Here is a 21,198-nt window from a genome sequence, read left to right on the forward strand (position 1 = left end):
AGGTGGGTCACACAGTCTTGAGGGCATTAGCCCCCTGTGGCCCCTTTGCCTGGCAAAGCAATAAAAGCTACTCTTTTCTACTTCACCCAAAACTCTGACTCCGCGTTTCTGTTCAGCACCGATGAACAGAGTCTGAGTTTCAGCAACAGGATTTTATTATTCTGATATATTAACAGACGAATTTATAATAACCCAGCGCATCCTTGCATTCCTGGCCATCTCCAACTCCCACTATAGGGGTCTATTTCCTTTACCACGCTGCCCTTTAAGAGGTGATGGATGAAACTGAGCCAAACAGGAAGGCGGTTGCCCAGGGAAATTGAATAATTAAGTAACAGAGTCTCGATTCATTCACCATCAGTTTAGGTGGTGTCTTGAAAACTTTTGCTTTGGTAGGAGAAATTTGAGTTAGATGGGTTAACTGGACTATGACGTCGCCCCCTGTGGAGGGCAGTGAAAAACTCTGGCTATAATGGAAATATTCACGGTGCCAGTACAGCCATACAGTTGCCAAATACCATGTTTCGGCCAGCTCCAAAGTAGCTGTTTACAGAATTCTTTCTCCCGCCCCACGTTCTACTGGAGGACTCCATTTCCCAGCATTCCCCTGCCCTCAGAGACCTTAGGCCTAGAGGAGCGTGAGCCGCAGTGGTTTCTGGGAAATACAGTCCAGCTGCGGAGCGCAGTTTAAAGATCCAGGACTTGAGGGTCCGAGACAGCGACCGCGCAGGCGCCTTCCGGGGCCCGAAGGAGGGCGGGAAGGCCTGGCCGCCGTGCACAACCCGCGGAGGCGCACAGGTGAGTTCCGAACTGGCGGACCCGAGAGGCTGCCGGTGGGTGTGGGCTGAGTGAGGAAGGCGCGCAGGAGGCGGACCGAGTCTGCCTGGGTGGGAGGGGAAGGGCGCTTGGGCGGCGCCCCCCCCCCTCCTGTCACTCGTGAGGCTGCCCCAGAGCTCCACTGCCATCGACTCAGCGCACAGGAATTGGGAGCCCGCTGTTTTCCAGGAGTCTAGCCGAGTGCGGTTCTGCGGCCATTTCCCAGGAGGGAGAATGTACCTTTTCCTCACTTAGCAGGTGAAGAACAGGCAAGGGAGATTCCATGGCTTCTTCCAGATCACAATGCCGATTGAGTTGTCGACGTGGTGTGAAACCAGGGATGTCTGACCCGAAAGCCCTAGCCCCTCTGGGTCTCATCTCCCCTCTCTAATCTCCCACCACCACCCCAACCCCCATTCTGCCTCTCTCTCTCTCTCCCTGTGTCTTTGCTTCTCTTTCTCTGTGTCTGTCCCCTTCTCTCTGGGCCTCTGCGTGCCCCCAGCCTCCATAAGTCTGTGTGTCTTTTCTAAAAACAGTCATTTTCTTCCAAAACCATTGCACTACGCTCACATCAGGAAATGAACATCCACACAATACTATTGATTAGCTAATCTGCAGGCCTTTTTCAGATTTTGCTAATTGTCCCAATAATGTCCTTAATAGCAAAAGAAGATCCCGTGTCATGCACTGCATTCGTTGTCGTCACTTTAGTCTCCGTTAACCTGGAACAGTTGTTCAGTCTTTCTTTGACCTTCATGATCTTAGCAATTCTGAAGATTGCAGACCACGTACTTCTAGAATGTCCCTCAGTTTGGATGTGTTGGTTGTTCCCTTGTGATTAGATTTAGCCTACATGCTTTTGGCAGGAATACCTTAGGAATGATGCTGTGTCCTTAACAGAGCAGGAGCCTGTGATGTCCGCTTGCCCATCATTGGTCACATTGGCCTCGATCACTTGGCTAAGGTGGCATCTGCCAAGTTTCTCCTCTTTAAAAAGTTATCCTCGGGCTTCCCTCGTGGCGCAGTGGTTAGGAATCCGCCTGCCAATGCAGGGGACATGGGTTCGAGCCCTGGTCTGGGAAGATCCCACGTGCTGCCAAGCAACTAAGCCCTTGCACCACAACTACTGAGTCTGCGCTCTAGAGCCCGGGAGCCACAACTACTGAGCCCGTGTGCCACAACTACTGAAGCCTGCGTGCCTAGAGCTCATGCTCCGCAACAAGAGAAGCCACCGCAATGAAAAGACCACGCACCGCAACGAAGGGTAGCCCCTGCTAGCCGCGACTGGAGAGAGCCCACGCGCAGCAATGAAGACCCAATACAGCCAAAAATAAATTAATTAATTAAATTAATTAAAAAAAAAGTTATCCTCTTCATTTTGTAATTACAGTAGATCCCATTATCCTCGGAGGGTACATTCCAAGACCCCCAGTAGATGGCTGAAATCTTGGATAGTACTGAACCCTCTATATACTGTTGTTAACCTAAAGAATAAAGCAACGGGTTATTTTACCAGCAAAATGGGCTTATTCAGGAACAGCAAAGAATTGCAATTCGGGACAAGCAGGCTATAGCAAAAGCCATAGGAAGTCCAACAAACAAGAGAGGAACTTTATCTTATAGAGAAAAAAAAAAACACACAGGAAATTGAGAGGAGTTCTTTTGAATGGAAGTCCATTAGAGAAAAGTGAGAATTCAGAGTGGTGATGGTTTCTCATTGGCCTAGTTGCTGTGGTAGTTGATTTCTTGTAGGGGATGCAATGTACATCTTTTCTGGTTGGGGCCTATAATAGATGGTTCTTTCCTGCTGAAGCTTCTTCCATTAGGGCCTGTGATGGTTGTGGAGTGGTGCTGCTTGAGAACTCCCCTCCTGGCCTCCCAATTCCACTTTTTAAATAATCTAATCTAATCTAATCTAATTTAATTTAATTTTTGGCTGCGCCACGCGGTATATGGGATCTTACTTCCCTGAACAGGGATCAAACCCACGCCCCCTGCATTGGAAGCGTGGAGTCTTAACCACTGGACCGCCAGGGAAGTCCCCAACTCCACTTTAAATGAGGTTCACTTTTATTAATTTTCACACAGTTTTTTTCTAAACATTCGTACCTATGATAAAATTTCATTTACAAATTAGGCACAGTAAGAGATTAACAATAATAACTAATAATAAAATAGAACAACTTTAAGAATATACAGTAATAAAAGTTTTGTGAATGTGGGCTCTCTCAAAAAATCTCATTGTACAAATTTAATGCCTCTTCTGTAAAGCACTTATGCTTATGCGCTGTGGCTGTAACTTTTGCAGTTTGTTGGGGGTTTTTTTTTTTTTTGGCCACGCGGCTTGTGGGATCTTCCCCGACCTGGGATTGGACCCGGGGCCATGGCAGTGTAAGCGCTGAGTCCTAACCACTGGACCACCAGCAAAGTCCTGAATTTCTTTTTCTTTCGTCACAATTTCACAGATAGAAGATTCATTCTTAACGTAGATCTTAGCAACCTCAGCATATGATTTTTTTTCTTTTGTTTTTTAAATTTTATTTATTTTTGGCTGTGTTGGGTCTTCGTTGCTGTGCGCAGGCTTTCTCTAGTTACGGCGAGCGGGGACTACTCTTCATTGCGGTGCGCTGGCTTCTCATTGCGGTGGCTTCTCTTGTTATGGAGCACGGGCTCTAGGCGCACGGGCTTCAGTAGCTGTGGCCCGCGAGCTCAGTAGTTGTGCCACGTGGGTTCTAGAGCGCAGGCTCAGTAGTTGTGGCGCACGGGCTTAGTTGCTCCGTGGCATGTGGGGTCTTCCCGGACCAGGGCTCGAGCCCGTGTCCTCTGCATTGGCAGGCGGATTCTTAACCACTGCACCACCAGGGAAGTCCCGGCAGACAGATTCTTGACCACTGCGCCACCAGGGAAGTCTGATATTTTTTTCCGTCTTTATTGAGATCTTTTACCTTTTCACTTAAAGGAAGCACTTTACAGCTTCTCTTTGGCATATTCGAATTATCAGCATCGTTACTTTTGCACTTTGGGGCCATTACTAAGTAAAATAAGGGTTACTTGAACTCAAGCACTGTGATACCGCGACAGTCCATCGAGACAACTACTAAGTGACTGTGGGGCAGGATACGCCGGACAAGGGGATGATTCATGCCCCAGGTGGGATAGAGCGGGACGGCGCAAGATTTTATCACGATACTCAGAATGGTGTGTGATTTAAAACTTGTGAATTGTTTCTTTATCGAACTTTCCATTCAGTGTTTTTGGACCACAGTTGACCTCAGGTAACTGAAACCATGGAAAGCGAAGCCGCGGATAAGGGGGCACTACTGTAATAAGTGACTCATGAGGAGGTGGTTAAGCCTGTGTTCCTCATCAAAATTTCACCCACTGGTTTCAGCCCTCAGGTGGGTGCGTTCCTGTGTAGCTGGGTGTACGTGCAGCTGTTAGCCTGGAAGCACGTGAGGCTCTGAGTCTTTGTTTCTGGACCGTGTTAGTTTCCCATTTCTGCTCTAACAAATTACCAGAAACTTAGGGCTTCAGACAATACAGATGTAATATTCTCTTACAGTTCTGGAGGCCAGAAGTCTGAACTGGTTTTCACTGGGCAGCAATCAAGGTGTCAGCAGAGCCATGCTTCCTCCAGAGGCTCTAGGGGAGAATCCGTTTCCTGGCCTTTAGCAGCTTCTAGAGGCTGCTTGCATCCCGTGGCTCGTGGCCCCTTCCTTCGGCTTCAAAGCCAGAGGCATAGTGCCTTGTCTCTCTGACTCTGCTCCTCTTTACTTCTGTCACATGGGCTTCCCCTCCGTGTCAGATCTCCCTCTGCCTCCCTCTTATAAGGACCCTTGTCATTGCATTTAGGGTCCACTCAGATAATCCAGGATCATCTTCCCATCTCAAGATGCTTAACTTGAGAGGCAGTGTTCCAGGCTGGGGTTACAGTCCTGCCCAAAGACTCAAACCTAGTGTTTTTTATCTACCTGCAGTGTATGGGGCTTTCCAGAGCCCACAGATATCAATCCCTCCAGGCAGCCTGTGGAAAGGTCACATATTTAGCTTGGTTTTTCTGAGAACTTGCTGGGGCTCTGAGCTCACAGCCTGGCTCTGTTACAAATGTTACAAGTGGGTGTGGTCTGCACACAACCCGCTCTGCTCTGAGTCAGGAGAGGCTGGCTGCATTCAGGAACTCATCACCCCCCAAAAAAGGAAAAAAAAGATGCTTAACTTAATCACATCAAAAGTTCATCCCAGGCCTTCCCTAGTGGCGCAGTGGTTAAGAATCCGCCCGCTAATTCAGGGTCCACGGGTTCAAGCCCTGGTCCGGGAAGATCCCACATGACGCGGAGCAACTAAGCCGCAGCGCCACAACTACTGAGCCTGTGCTCTAGAGCCTGTGAGCCACAACTACTGAGCCTGCGCACTTAGAACCCGTGCTCCACAACAAGAGAAGCCACCACAATGAGAAGCCCGCACATGCAACAAAGAGTAGCCCCCGCTCACCGCAACTAGAGAAAGCCTGAGCGCAGCAAAGAAGACCCAACGGCAGCCAAAAATTTAAAAATTAATTAATTGTTTTTAAAAGTTCATCCCAGGGATATCTTTTTTTTTACATCTTTATTGGAGTATAATTGCTTTACAATGGTGTGTTAGTTTCTGCTTTATAACAAAGTGAATCAGTTATGCATATACATATGTTCCCATATCTCTTCCCTCTTGCGTCTCCCTCCCTCCCACCCTCCCTATCCCACCCCTCTAGGTGATCACAAAGCACAGAGCTGATCTCCCTGTGCTATGCGGCTGCTTCCCACTAGCTATCTATTTTACGTTTGGTAGTGTATATATGTCCATGCCACTCTCTCACTTTGTCACAGCTTACCCTTCCCCCTCCCCATATCCTCAAGTCCATTCTCTAGTAGGTCTGTGTCTTTATTCCTATCTTACCCCTAGGTTCTTCATGACATTTTTTTTTCTTAAATTCCATATATATGTGCTGGCATACGGTATTTGTCTTTCTCTTTCTGACTTACTTCACTCTGTATGACAGACTCTGGGTCCATCCACCTCATTACAAATAGCTCAATTTCGTTTCTTTTTATGGCTGAGTAATATTCCATTGTATATATGTGCCACATCTTTATCCATTCATCCGATGCTGGACACTTAGGTTGTTTCCATCTCCAGGCTATTGTAGATAGAGCTGCAATGAACATTGTGGTACATGACTCTTTTTGAATTATGGTTTTCTCAGGGTACATGCCCAGTAGTGCATCCCAGGGATATCTTTTGGGACCATTATTCAGCCCACCACCTGGTCTATGTCCAGGCCTGTGTCCCTCACAGGCAGGAAGTCCCTCGAGGGCAGGATCACATCTCACTCATCTCTCTGCCCTCAGAACCCCAAATGGAGCCTGTTACTCACATGGGGCACAGAGCATGTTTGACGAATGAATGGGGGTGACCACAGTCTGAGCACCAACTTCTCTTTGTAAAGGATTCTTCAACTTCATCTCAACAGCTGGAATCCTTCTTTAAATGACATCTGAAGCAGGAGTCCAGGATCCTTGGATACTGCTTGGATTTTAGGACAGATAGAAGGAGCTCTGCAAAATGTGGTCCATCCACACAATGGAATATTATTCAGCCATAAAAAGGAATAGGACACTGATGACATGCTGTAGCATGGATGATCCTTGAACACGTTGTGCTGAATGAAAGAAGCCAGACACAAAATGTCACATATGGTATGGTTCCATTGATGTGAAATGTCCAGAACAGGCAAATCCATTGAGACAGAAAGGTTAGTGGTTATGAGGAGGGGCTGGCATGGAGGAAGAGAGATTCAGGGGTAACTGATTAAGCACAAGGTTTCCTTTTAGGACGATGATGAAAATGTCCTGCGACTAGATAGCAGTGATGGTTGCACACCGTTGTGACTGTATTAAATGCCACTGAATTGTATATATTCAAATGGTTAAAATGGTATATTTTCTGTGTTTTACCACAATTTAAAAATTATAAGACACTACTGTATATAAGATAGATAACCAACAAGGACCTACTGTATAGTACAGGGAACTCTACTCAATATTCTGTAATGACCTATAAGAGAAAATAATCTAAAAAAGAATGAATATATGTATATGTGTAACTGATTCACTTTGCTGTACACCTGAAACTGACACAACATTGCAAATCAATTCTACTCCAATAAAATTAAAATTTTAAAAAATAAATAAAATTTATAAGAAAAAAAAGGAGGGGTTGGCTCTGGGGGCAGACTTCTGGGTTTGAATCTCACTCTGACACTTGACGTCTCTATGACCTTGAGCAATGGCCGTGGCCTCCTGTGCTTGGATTTCCTCATCTGGGGATAACTGTAGTTACTTCTCTGAGAGCTGCTGTTTGGGTGCAGTGAGCTGAACCCCTTGATTACTAGTGGTGATCACTACAGAATGGGGGCCTCGGGACTTCCCTGTTGGCGCAGTGGTTAAGAATCCCCCTGCCAATGCAGAGGACATGGATTCGAGCCCTGGTCCAGGAAGATCCCACGTGCCGCGGAGCAACTAAGCCCGCACGCCACAACTGCTGAGCCTCCGAGCCACAACTACTGAGCCCGCGTGCCTCAACTATCGAAGCCCACGCACCTAGAGTCCGTGCTCCACAACAAGAGAAGCCACCGCAATGAGAAGCCCGCTCACCGCAACGAAGAGTAGCCCCCGCTCGCCCCAACTAGAGAAAAGCCCGTGCACAGCAACAAAGACCCAATGCAGCCAAAAATAAATAAAATAAAATTATATATATATAAAAAAAGAACGGGGGCCTCAGGCACCCTGCCCTGAGCCTTTGCTTTGGCTCTCAGGAGACCAGGGGCCCCTCTGTCATGAGGCATCTTTGGCAAAGTGTCTGTCTGTCTAGGCCAGAACTGACCCCCTCTCTGCTCCATCTTCCTCCTGTAGCTTTGCAGACTTAGGCCTGGTTCTTTCTTCTGGAGGTGCATGCCTGGGACCCAGCAATGGCCATCAGGACCCTGACGGGCAAAGGCCAGGTGAGTCTGGGCTCCCTCTTCCCCGAGATGACTTTGTGGACCCCAGACGGCTTTCCACGTCTCTGCCTGTGCCAAGATCTTCTGCCCCTCCCAATACTGGGAGAGATACAGTGATGGGAGTTTCTCTGGGACTGGGAGGTGCGGGGTCTGGGCAGGATTCTCTGAGATGGGACATTATGACACGGTCTAAAAATCAGTCATCTAATGCTCAGCAGCCTTTTGGTTACCAGGTGAAGTGGACAGTGGATGGTTTTGCTTCATCCTGAGCCTTATTCTTGGAATCAGGAGTGGGGGTTGGGATCAGAGTTCGAGTGTGGGAAGGAGTGCGACTTAGGAGTAGCTCCGACATACCATGACTGGTAGTTTGTTTTTTATTTTGGCCGCGCCGCACAGCATGCAGAAATTCCCCAACTAGGGACTGAACCTGTGCCCCCCTGCACTGGAAAAGCGGAGTCTTAACCCCTGGACCACCAGGGAAGTCCGGTAGTTTTTAAAAAGTGTTTCTCAGGGCTGTCATGTACAGGTGTGTAGGTTACGTACTGCACAAGGGTGCCTCATCTCAGTGGCATGATTTGCATCTTCCACCTCCTACATCGGTATATTGATTATAGCAATTTACACGCAGATGGCAGTCAACTGTCACATGCTAGAAATAATTGGTGTATTATAACAATTTTCCAACAGATGGCAGTAAAGAGTCATGTGAATGCGGGGTGGGGGGGCCTTGTTCTACTTTCTACCAGGGTGCCTGTGGGCTAACGGCTGCCCTACCTAGACATTTTACATTCCCATGGGCCGGTTTAATTCAGTCGTCCCAAATCTGCCAAGTCAGAACGTTCCAGCGCAGGGACAAGTGGTAGGCTCTTGACACATGACCTGTCCCACCCCAGAGTTCTGGAAAGACGTTGCCTGTCCATGATATAAAATTGGCCCTTGCAGGAATCGGTGACCTTCAAAGACGTGGCTGTGGACTTCACCCTGGAGGAGTGGGGCCAGCTGGGGCCTGGCCAGAGGGAGCTGTATCGGGATGTGATGCTGGAGAACTACCAGAACCTTCTCTCGCTGGGTGAGGCCCTGCCCCCTTCCCTCCCAGGAAGAGGCAGGATGCCCCCTTCAGCCCTCATCTCCTCCATGCCCACCCACTGCTTAACTGTGGGCATTCACGGGGGTCCTCTCTGCACCTCTCACCGGACCCTCCTGGGCGGCCCCTGTCCATCTCTCTGTCTCTCTGCTGGCTTCTCCCAGAGTCCCAGCATCCCCAAGGGCCCCAAGTCCTCTGCCTGTCCCACAAAATCTTCAGCCTGTGCCCCTGCCCTCTTCTTTTTTTTTTATATTTTATTGAAGTATAGTTGATTTACAATGTGGTGTTAATTTCCTCTGTACAGCAAAGTAACTCAGGTATACATACATATGTATTCTTTTTCATGTTCTTTTCCATTATGATTTATCTCAGGATATAAATACATTATTGAATATATTTCCGTGTGCTATACAGTAGGACCTTGTTTAACCATCCTATGTATAACAGTTCGCCTCTGCTAATCCCAAGCTCCCAGTCCATCCCTCCCCCACCCCTCCCCCTTGGCAACCACAAGTCTGCTCGCAATGTCTGTGAGTCTGTTTCTGTTTCGTAGATATGTTGATTTGTGTCATATTTTAGATTCCACATATAAGTATCATATGGTATTTGTCTTTCTCTTTCTGGCTTACTTTGCTTAGTATGAAAAACTCTAGGTCCATCCATGTTGCTGCAGACGGCATTATTTCATTCTTTTTTATGGCTGAGTAGTATTCCATTGTATATATGTACCACATCTTCTTTATCCATTCATCTATTGATGGACACTTAGGTTGCTTCCACATCTTGGCTATTGTGAATAGTGCTTCTATGCACATACGGGTGCATCTTTTTTTTTTTTTTTTTTTTTTTGCGGTACGCGTTCCTCTCACTGTTGTGGCCTCTCCCATTGCGGAGCACAGGCTCCGGACGCACAGGCTCAGTGGCCGTGGCTTACGGGCCTAGCCGCTCCACAGCATGTGGGATCTTCCCGGACCGGGGCACGAACCTGTGTCCCCTGCATCGGCAGGCAGACTCTCAACCACTGCGCCACCAGGGAAGCCCTTTTTTTTATTTTTTATTTTTATTGGAGTATAATTGCTTTACAATGTTGTGTTCGTTTCTGCTGTACAGCAAAGTGAATCAGTTATACGTATACATACATCTACTCTTTTTTAGATTTCCTTCCCATGTAGGTGACCACAGAGCACTGGGTAGAGTTCCCTGTGCTAAACAATAGGTTCTCATTAGTTATCTATTTTATACATAGTAGGGTATGCGTGTATCTTTTTGAATTTGAGTTTTCTCTGGATATATGCCCAGGAGAGAAAACACATTGTTTTGAACAAACAGTTCAGGCACAGGGAGTCCCTCTTATCAGTTAGAGAGTTCTGGAACCCTCCTGAAACCCAGGTTCCCAGATGCCAGCAAGGGCAACCTTGCGAGCAGGCCTTGCCACGGAGAGCAGTCAGCCTGCTGTGTTAAACCCCTTTCTGCACAATCTGCACATACAGATGAGGTCCCCTCAGTCTGCCCCCCGAGCTTCAATCTGTGCTGCTGGTGGCCTGCAGAATACCTCCCTGGGGAGATCCCATGCTCCCTGTCCCCACTGAGCTCCCCATATCCCCCTGGACCCACTCCTCCTCCGGTTCCCGCATCTCAGGGACAGTTTCCGCCCATCCAGTCACCAGGCCAGTCCTGGGCATGGCCTGTACCCACTCCTTCATACCCTTATGTGACCTGGCCCCTGCCCACCTCCTCAGTGTTACCCCCTTCCATTCTCTTCCTCCTCCCGCTTCTCCATTTAAGGTGGGAGCGATTTTTCAGCATGTTTGCTCACAGGAATGATCATTAGGGAGTATGTTTGTTTCCTAGGGCGGCTGTACCAAATTGTCACAAACCTGGGGACTCACAACAGCAGAAATGTATTCTCTCACAGTTCAGGAGGCCAGGAGCACAAAACCAAGGTGCAGGCAGGGCCGGGCTCCTTCTGAAGACTCCTGAGGAGAGTCCTTCCTGGATTTCTCCAGCATCTGAAGACTCGTGGCATTCTTGGCATTCTTTGCCCTGTACCTGCATCGCCCCAATCTTTGCCTCCATCTTCACCTGGCCTTTTGCCCTCCAAATGTGTCTGTGTGTCTCTCCTCTTCTTACAAGGACACCAGTGATTGGATTTAGGGCCTGCCCGAATCCAGTAGGACCCCATCTTAACCATTTACATCTGCAAAGCCCCTCTTTCTAAATCAGGCCACATGCTGAGGTTCCTGGGGGCATAATATTCCCCCACTGCAGGAAGAGAGGACTTAGTGATCTCAAAGACAGCAGGCCTGAAAAAGTCAAAAGAAACAGATGAGATGAATTTTAGTAATCTGTTTTGTTGCACCCAGCCTAGCCAAAATATGATCATTTAGGCACATGTTGACATCATAATCAGTCTATGAATTATTAGTGAGATTGTTTCCTTTTTTCTCCATATCAAGTCCTTGAAATGCTATGTGTATTTTTCACTCAACTTGAACACAGCGCTGGAGCCTTAAACAGTGATGTCAGGGCTCAGGTTCTCTCTGGAATGTAGTAGGCACTCAATAAACGAGTCTTGCAGATCTTCTAATCATTAGGTGTCCAATGTATGCATCTCCCCTGCAGACCCAGGGCTTGGGGCCCAGCCCTGAGGCCTCCCTGTGACTGAGGCACCCATGGCCAAGTCTCACATTTTTTTCAGGGGCAGGGCTTCCTGGGTCCAAACCCGATGTGATCTCCCGTCTGGAGCGAGGGGAAGAGCCCAGGATGGAGAGGAGAGAAGCCTGGCGAGTTACCTGTTCAGGTGGGTGAGGATGTCCAGCAGATGCCAGCTGTCTTCCTACCCTCCATCTGTCATGATCAGTGACGGTCGTTTGAGAGTGAGGGAGTGTACCATACAGGCTATCACTGTGGGTGCTGGGTTCAAATCCCAGCTCCACCGCTTCCTGGCTGTGTGACCTTCAGGCAAGTCATTTAGCTCCTCTGTGCCTCAATTTCCTCATCTGCAAAATGGGGTCAATAATAGCACCTGGGGTTGGGAAGAATAAGTGAGTTAATACATACAGAGGGCACCCAGAACCCTCTGCTCAGAATAGGCTACGATGGGGAGTTCCATGGCAGACTCTGGGCTTTCACTGCTGTGGGCCCAGGTTCAATCCCTGGTCAGGTAACTAAGATCCCACAAGCCACGCAACGTGACCAAAAAAATAGAAGAGGCTACAATGGTTATCGTTATGATTATTTATTGGAAATCACTTGTGTAAGAGACCCAGAAGTGGGATCTGGCCTGACGTGTTGGGGGACAGGAAGAGGCCAGATTTCTGCCCCTACTGGCCCGTGACCTCATCAGAGGAGGGAATTGAAGCATCCTTTTTTCCATCACTTGTCCATCCTGTTGTGGGGCCAGTACTTACCCCTTCCTACCCCCTCACTCACCATAGCCCATCAGGCCCCAGTCTTGTCCCTCCTGCCCGCTCTCTTTCCCCATTCCCCACCCCACCCCCCGCCAACAGCCCTGGCTCAGCCCTCAGCGACCCTCACCTGGACCCTCACCCCAGCCTCCTCCCTGGCCTCCCAGCCTCCAGTCTTCTGGTTCATCTTACACACAGCCCCAGATCCCGTCCCTCCCCTGCTCATAGCCCTCATGTGTCTGTCTCCCCAGTGCCCCTGAGACAAAGTCCTAGCCGCACACCTGGCATCAAAGCCCTGTGTGATCCAGCCTACTCTGTCTCTGGCCTCATCTGTCATCACCATCCACCGGTGTTGGTACCTCACGCCCTGACCTCACTCCCTGAAGTGCCTGTTCCTCCCTGAACTTGAATGTGTGTTCCCACCTTTGGGCTTGTGCACATGCTGTTCCCTCTGCCTGGAACACCCTTCCCTGCTTTGTCTGCCTGGCAGACACCTTCATGATCCTCAAGGCTACAGGTCACCTCTTCCAGGAGGCCTTCCCTGACTTCCAGGCTGAGTGACCTGCCCCTTCTCGGTGCTGTCACAGCTCCTTGCTTGAGCTGCTATTACTGCACTTGTTCATGTGGCAGTTAAGAGTGTGGGTTCTGGAGCCAGACTCTCTGAGTTCAAATCCCAGCTCTGCCACTGTCAGGCCATGTGACTGTGGGTAAGTGACTTAAGCTCTTGGTGCTTATCTGTCAAGTGGGGACATTGACTGGGGACACTGATAGTACCCACTTCACTGAATTTCTTTTGGGGACTGAATTAGAGAACTCTAGGCTCTAAGACTCAAGTGGATTTCCCTGGGTGAAGACCTCTACCACGTGTCTCCGAAGTTCACATCAGTAGAGAAAAGCACATCCAAGTGACCCTTGCAGAGAGAGGCTGACATGGAAGCCCTCACATCATCTCTCTAGCCTTCACCTACACACATATTTGTTACATACTTTGCTGTAAGAAATTTTAGCTGTGCATACAACTTGTTGTTGAGTCATGTAAATCCTTCCAGAAAAATCACCAAATTAGTGGATGGTTGTGGGATCACCCCAAACAGAGTCATAGCAACTAACTGCTCTGCGGGATTTTGAAAATAATCCTGTTGTCATTGGATTAGGCAATGGTTTCTTAGATATGACATCAAAGGAGCAAGCAAGAAAAGAAAAAATAAATTGGACATCATCAAAATTTAAAACTTTTGTGCTTCAAAAGACACTATAAAGAAAATGAAAAGGCAACCCACAGAAAGCAAGAAAAATTTTGTAAATTATATGTCTGATAAGGAACTGATCCTTCTTACAACTCAACAATAAAAAGACAAATAATCCAGTTAAAAATGGGCCAAAGATCTCAGTAGCCGTTTCTTCAAAGACACACAAATGATCAGTAAGCATATGAAAAGATGCTTGATATCATTAGCACATACCTGCTACATGACCAGCCGTGGTGAAGACCCCAAATCAGGCACCAGACGGGCATCATGAATCTTCCATTTACAGTAAACAATGCTGGGACTTCTCGGGCAGTCCACTGGTTAAGACTCCGGGCTTCCAATGCAAGGGGCGTGCGTTCAATCCCTGCTCAGGGAGCTAAAATCGCACATGCCACGTGGCCAAGAAAATATTGATTTTCTTTTTTAAATCCCAGCAAATTATACAGTAAACAATGCTGACAGCCTAGTACCTTTTGACCCATCGTCTTGAGCACACAGAAAAAGATCATTAACCAGTAATTATGTAAAATACCAGGAATTCAATTCTCAGAGCTTAGCTAAGGGTCATTGCCATGGTTACAGAGATAAAAACTGAGTAAAGTGGACCTTCTTGTTAACTCTTTCCCTGCACATGTCCACCAACATAGTGTGAGAATGCTTCTACCATGCTCGTTTGCCAACATTGGATATTTTTAATATTTTCCAATGTAAAAAGTGTCAAATGGCATCTGAGAAATTTGACTTTTTAGACTATTACTGATGTTGAGCATCTTTTTCACATATTTATCAGCCACTTGTTTTTCTTCTGCAAAATGTCTATTCACATTCCTGCTTCACTATTTCATTAGATTGTTTCTCTTTTTCTTATCGATTTGTGAAAATGTATTACACATATGGCTAAGAAACCACTGTGCATATAAACTGCTTTGCAACTCATTTTTTTTTTCATGTTTAGAATATACTGAGACCATTCTTCCGTGTCACAACATGAATCTATCTACCTCATGCCTTTAGAACTAGCAATATAAACTTTGAAATCTTTCTTTTTAAGATTACAATGTCAGGGAATTCCCTGGCGGTCCAGTGGTTAGGACCCTGCACTTCCACTGCAGGGGACACAGGTTCCATCCCTGGTTGGGGAACTAAGATCCCACAAGCCGCACAGCCAAAAAAAAAAAAAAAAAAATTTACAATGCCAGATCTAAATAACCAGCTTCTTTTGTCCTGGGACAGATGAAGTTCATATTTTCCATTTCTTTCAGACTTGGAGACAAACTCTGAAACTACTCAGGAGACACTTCCAAAAAAGAGTATTTCCAAAGACGTGGCTTCCCCAATGGGAAAGATGGAGGGCATTTTAAGGGCAGTGCTTGGAGACACCAAGTTGGGGGACTCCTGGACATGCGGCCGTCAACTGGAAGACCAGGGAAAGCAGGAGAGGCATTTGAGATGGTTGTTTACTACTCCCGAGGAAAACACCCATGGCGAGTTGAGACACTTCAGGCAGACCTCAGCTTTCCTTGGGAAGCAAAGAGTGCCTGGGGGAGAGGATCCTCAGAAGTGGACCAGGTCAAGAAAGAGCCTGAAACACCAAAGGAAACCATTTAACTGCACGGAATGTGGGAAAGCCTTCATCTACCATTCGGATTATGTCCTACACCAGAGAATTCACACTGGAGAGAAGCCCTACAAGTGTAACGAGTGCGGGAAAGCATTCAGCAACAGCTCATATTTCATCCAGCACCACATCATCCACACAGGAGAGAAGCCCTACGCCTGCAACGAATGTGGCAAGACCTTTACCCAGAGCTCATCGCTCACTGAGCATCAGAGGATCCACACTGGAGAGAAACCCTACAAATGCAAGGAATGTGGGAAAGCCTTCACCCAGAGCTCCTCCCTCATCAAACACCAGCGATGCCATACTGGGGAGAAACCCTATAAATGCAACCAGTGTGGGAAGTTCTACTCCCAGGTGTCCCACCTCACCCGCCACCAGAAAATACACACAGGGCAGAAGCCCTACAAATGCAGTGAGTGTGGCAAGGCTTTCTGTCACACCTCCTCCCTGACTCAGCACCAGACAATCCACACTGGTGAGAAACCCTACAAGTGTAACGAGTGTGGGAAAACCTTCAGCCACAGCTCGTCACTGACCCAGCACCAGCGAGTCCACACTGGAGAGAAACCTTACGAGTGCCCCGAGTGTGGCAAAGCCTTCAGCCACAGTTCATCCCTGACTCAGCATCAGAGAATTCATACTGGTGAGAAGCCCTATGAGTGTCATGAGTGCGGGAAGGCTTACACGCAGATCTCCCACCTCATGAGGCACCAGAGCGTTCACGTGGGGGAGAAACCCTATATATGTAATGAGTGTGGAAAGGCTTTCAGTCACACCTCCTCCTTTACTCAACACCAGACGATCCACACTGGTGAGAAACCCTACAAGTGTAACGAATGCGGGAAAACCTTCAGCCAGAACTCCTCACTTATGCGCCACCAGAGAATTCACACCGGGGAGAAGCCCTATGAGTGTACAATTTGCGGGAGAGCCTACACCCAGATTTCCCACCTCATCCAACACCAGAGGACTCACACCGGAGAGAAACCTTATGAGTGCAGTGAGTGTGGGAAAGCCTTCAGCCGGAGCGCCCATCTCATCGAGCATCAGAAGATCCACACGGGCGAGAAACCCTATAAGTGTAAGGAGTGTGGGAAAACATTCAGTCACAACTCATCCCTAACTCAACATCAGAGGATTCACACCGGCGAGAAACCCTACACCTGTAAGGAATGCGGGAAAGCCTTCAATCAAAGTATCCACCTCATTCAGCATCAGAGGATTCATACCGGGGAGAGGCCCTACAAATGTAAGAACTGTGGGAAAACCTATGCCCAGATTTCACACCTCGTTCAACACCAGAAAGTTCATATGGGTGGTAAGCGCTATGCATGTAAAGAATGCGGAGAGGATTTCAGCTGGGGTTCACACCTGGCCAAACATCAGAGACTTCACACTGTGCATGATGGCTATGTCTGCGGTAATTTTGAGAAAGCCTTTGCTTGGAACATGCAGCTTAGTGATCATCAGAGAACTCATGCTGACTAGAGAGCCTGAGAATGAAACAAACTGGTGATTCTTCTGCTGGGTTCTGTTCAGCCTTCATCAGCAGTAGAAGCTTCTTCCCAGAGAGGAGCCATAACACTATATATTGAGATAGTTGGTTCCTTTTTTGCCTCCTAGAAGGAGGATGGCACTGTTTATCACCAGCAGAGACAGCTTCTGATCATTTAAAGGGCTCCCCCCTAAAATCTAAGCTTCCCCCCCATTTCTTAACCCTACAACGTCCCTGGATGGTGGTAGGTATGGGGTGGTTTACATAGGATGCAACTTCATCTGGGATCTTTAATAAGGTCTCTCTGAGCTTTTAAAATTTATTCATTATGTGTTAAATTGGAGCCTGGAAATTCAAGAAGAAACAAACACAGCTGGAAAGATTCATTTGTTAGAGTAAAAGTCACAAATATATGTAACTAAAGATAAATGCCAGGTGATTTTAGTTTCCTTTAAAACTTTAAGCTACAAATTTCACTGAAAAATCTGCAGTTGGCTTAAACATGGAATATGTTTCACATATTTCCAGCCATTTCTTATGTCCTATTGTTTCTGTCTTTTCCACTTCCAGGAATTGTGCTTGACAAAGTAATTGCCCTGTTAGACATCATTTTCTGATTTTAGTCATGCTCAAAAGGAGGTTTTTATTCCCTCATATTTTTGAAACATAGTATTTTCTATTAGAAAAATAATACATACACTTTTATAACAGGAAAAAATTTAAAGTAGAATAAGATAAGCTTATTTTAAAGGATAATTTGAAAAGTGTAGAGAATTATGAACTAAAATACCAATTCCCCATAATCCCACAGGCCAGAGAGACCCACTAGTCATTTTTGGGTCTATGTCTTTCTGGTTTCGTTTCACTCTGTATTCCATATCCATATTTTTTTTTTTGCGGTACGCGGGCCTCTCACTGTTGTGGCCTCTCCCATTGCGGAGCACAGGCTCCGGACGCACAGGCTCAGCGGCCATGGCTCACGGGCCCAGCCGCTCCGCAGCATGTGGGATCTTCCCGGACCGGGGCACGAACCCATGTCCCCTGCATCGGCAGGCGGACTCTCAACCACTGCGCCACCAGGGAAGCCCCATATTTTTTAATGTTGAAAATTTTGGATCATAAAACAAAAAGCTATATACTCACCTACAACTTGGCCATCCTCAGAAGTCAGGTTGTTTTGATTTTTTTTCATCTTTCCTTCTGAATATCATTTTAAAATAAGTGTTACTTTATTTAATTGTAATCAGAAACAATTTTGGCTTCTCTGTTTTGCCCTCACTATACCATGACATTGTCTTTTGTCACCACGTAAACTCCATCCTCATCATTATTAGGGCTAATGATGTTTCATTGGTGGGCATAGAATAATCTATAAATCCATGCCCCCATTTAGACTTTGCTCTAAGCCCCAGATTGACACAGGTTATTCACCAATTTTCCCAATTATGAATCATGTAATAATGAGCATTTCCATGCTAACTTCCTCTCTCCTTTTGGGGGGGTTATTTCTCTAAGTCAAATTCCCAGGATGGGAATAACAGAATCAAGACTCTAACCATTTTCTTGGTTCCTGGAACATATTGTTACATTGCTTTCTAAAGGGGCTGGACCTAATCTACCAGGAGCAAGCTAGGAAGTGAGGACTACAGTTCTGTTACATTATAACCAACACTGAACATCAATCATATAATGTTTTCCCATGTCAAACATATAAAATGGCTAGTGATTTCAGTAACTTACTGTGTGCCAATTTTGTGCTAAGTCCTTGGTACGTGTGAACTCCTTTCATTCTTCAAACAACCACATATGTTCAGGGCTGTATTATCCCATTTCACAGATGAGGATACCGAGGCATGCTGATAATGTAGACAAAGCCCCACAGCTATGAGGTCATGGAGCCTGAACTCAAGGTCAAGTAGTCAAGCTCCAGGAGCTATGCACTGAACTTCTATTGGGATTGAACACATTTCACATATAACATTTCCTTCTTAAAATAATGTTTATTATCTTATTATAAAAACCAATACATGTTTTTTATAAAAAATTTACAAGATCCAAGAAATCCAGAAGATTTTATGCAAAGGCCAGTGCTACCCAGAGATAACTCTTAACATTTTGGTATACTTCTGCTATTTTTAAAACTTAATCACAGTATTATAACGCTTTAATAAATCTGGGACATAGTTAATATACAGTTTAGCATACTTCTGTGTTTACTTAACTTTATATCACAGGCCCCTATCATTAAATATGATTTACCGATATCATTAAATACCCACGTCATTAAATACTCTTTAATAACCTGATGTTTGGGGGCTTTGCATAGTTTGTGTTTAGTAGTAGCCAGTCCCCTGTTGGATACTTTGGTTGCTTCCAGTTTTTGACTTTTATAAACATCCCTTCTACTGAAGTCTTAGGCTGAGCACCCTACCAGCTCCCAAGTAGAATCCTGGCAGGGAGTCTGTGGGGTCAAAGAGAGAACATTTTAATGACCCTGTGCACATAGTTAATGGCTTCCTGAAATTTCTGCATCTGATTGGCAGTGGATGGGACTGCATCTCACCAACATCATCACTGGTAGTTACCACGTTTAAAAGTCTTTGCTCAGGTATTTCTTCTGTGACTTCCTTCATGGTTGATGAAATACTCGTTTATTGTGAATAATTCAAACAACACAAGAATGAAGAACACTATGGCTCTCTATAAATCTTCATTCCAAAGATTCTAGACTGTTTTCTGTTGTTTCTCCCTTTCTGTTGGCATGAAATATATATGTACATAAAATATTATTTATATGGCATAATCACAGACGTGATTTTAAGTGACTTTTTTCACTTGATATAATATTAATATTTTCCCATGACAATCAATCCAAAATATATATATAGTACATATTGTACAAAAATATATACACATGTATATATGTATATATATATGTATCATCATTTGCCACTTTTAACAGCTGCATAATAGTTCATGCTAGAGTTTCTTGAATTTATTTAACCAAATTCTATTAATGAGCATTTGGGTTGTTTTATTTTCTTTTCCATCATTGGACATATATTATTTGACACTTGTGCAAATTATCTCTATAAGATGAATTCCTAGAAGTAATCTTGTGGGATCATAGAATGTCCATGTTTAAAATTTTGATAGTTATTGCTAAATAATCCTCCAAAAAAGGATGACCCAATTTACAAAACTCCTGAAAGTGTACATGAGTGCCTATTTCTTTCCTCCACTTCCTTCACAAATACTCGGTATTAGTCTTTTATTATTTTTAACATTTCTCATCTAATAAGTAAAAATGTCCTATTGGTAGGGAGATTAATGATCTTCTTATGCCTTTATTGATGTTTTGCCTTCTTCAAATTGCTTATTTATATATTTTGCCCATTTTTAATTGGGCTGCCTTTTTGTATTGATTTATAGGAGCAAGTCTATGTATTACATATACTAACTCTTTGGTATATACATTACTAATATTTTCTGCCAGTTTATTATTTCTCTTCCAGTTTTGTTTATGGTGTATTTTGCTACACAGAATTTTAAACTTTTTAGGTATTCAACTCTATCTGTATTTTCTTTTATAGTTCTTGGACCAGCTTCACACTAAGAAAAACCTGCCTCACCCCCCCAGGATTATGAAGAAAGTTCTATATTTTATTCTAGTACTGTTACGATTTTTTAACAAGTAAATGTTTATTCCTTCTGCATTTTTATGGCTTATGGTATAAAATTTCAGTTCCTAGAGGCCACCTGCATTCCTTGGCTTGTGGCCCCTTCATCCTCAAAGCCAGCAGTGTAGCATCTTTAAATCACCCATCCTAATATATTCCACCATATATGTAAATTTCTCAGCACACTTGGTCCACTCCCTTCTCGAAGATTCACCCCTCCTGTACTAACATACTGACGTAGAATAATTGAATTCTTAGTCTAAGAGAACCTAATTTTGAATCTTGCCTTTGCCATTGCCTTGCTGTCTGATCCAGTTTCTTCATATTTTAAATGAGAATAATAAGCTATATTACAAAAGATGTTTTAGGTTTCAAATAACAGAAAACTTAAAAGAGTTCAAACAAGAAAGACAGTTTACTAGCTCAAGTAGCCAAAAGGACCAAAACAAGGCATTCATCTTGTTTATCCTAGTACTTCAGGATGCCTTCAGTGGCAAGTAAGAGAAAACCCCAACTCAACCTCACAAACACTAGGAAGAAGAAATCTACAGGTAAGGCAAGCTCCACCTGCTATACATTAATATTTCCCTACAATTTACTTGAGATTTATATGGTTTTATTTCACAATTATCTTCTCAAATAATTATATTGCCTGATCACATTTTCATTCCTATCTCAGCCACTTCCCTGTTTACTTCATAGTACTTACCGTAATTTCCTATTATAGGTCCCCTATTTACTGCCTGCTCTGACTCCCTGAAGGCAGGTCCTTTGTGTCTGTCACCACTATATCTCCAGCGCCTAGAGCACTG

At 45.4% G+C, this 21,198-nt stretch overlaps 1 protein-coding gene across 2 annotated transcripts; it reads left to right on the forward strand.

Moving 5' to 3' along the window:
• The first annotated feature begins 729 nt into the window (after window positions 1–729).
• Window positions 730–20,422, forward strand: LOC132510450 (zinc finger protein 883-like). Of its 2 annotated transcripts, XM_060132523.1 has the most exons (6): window positions 730–798; window positions 7,764–7,852; window positions 8,792–8,918; window positions 11,632–11,733; window positions 14,853–16,460; window positions 20,300–20,422. In XM_060132523.1, exons 2-6 carry the CDS (start codon window positions 7,820–7,822, stop codon window positions 20,320–20,322), a joined length of 1,893 nt encoding a protein of 630 aa, XP_059988506.1. In that variant the 5' UTR covers window positions 730–798; window positions 7,764–7,819; the 3' UTR covers window positions 20,323–20,422. The 2 variants fall into 2 exon arrangements, with proteins under 2 accessions (XP_059988506.1, XP_059988505.1); XM_060132522.1 differs by lacking the exon at window positions 20,300–20,422 and having other exon boundaries at window positions 14,853–17,112.
• The last annotated feature ends 776 nt before the right edge of the window (window positions 20,423–21,198 follow it).

Source organism: Lagenorhynchus albirostris, chromosome 19, assembly GCF_949774975.1.
Source record: "Lagenorhynchus albirostris chromosome 19, mLagAlb1.1, whole genome shotgun sequence".
Taxonomy (NCBI): domain Eukaryota; kingdom Metazoa; phylum Chordata; class Mammalia; order Artiodactyla; family Delphinidae; genus Lagenorhynchus; species Lagenorhynchus albirostris.

Bases quoted from the DNA above. Each gene is read 5' to 3' on its own strand.
- LOC132510450 (XM_060132522.1), top strand. From the start codon at position 7,820: ATGGCCATCAGGACCCTGACGGGCAAAGGCCAG. The intron at 7,853-8,791 runs GTGAGTCTGGGC...TGGCCCTTGCAG, and splicing joins CCCTGACGGGCAAAGGCCAG to GAATCGGTGACCTTCAAAGA. The intron at 8,919-11,631 runs GTGAGGCCCTGC...CATTTTTTTCAG, and splicing joins CCAGAACCTTCTCTCGCTGG to GGGCAGGGCTTCCTGGGTCC.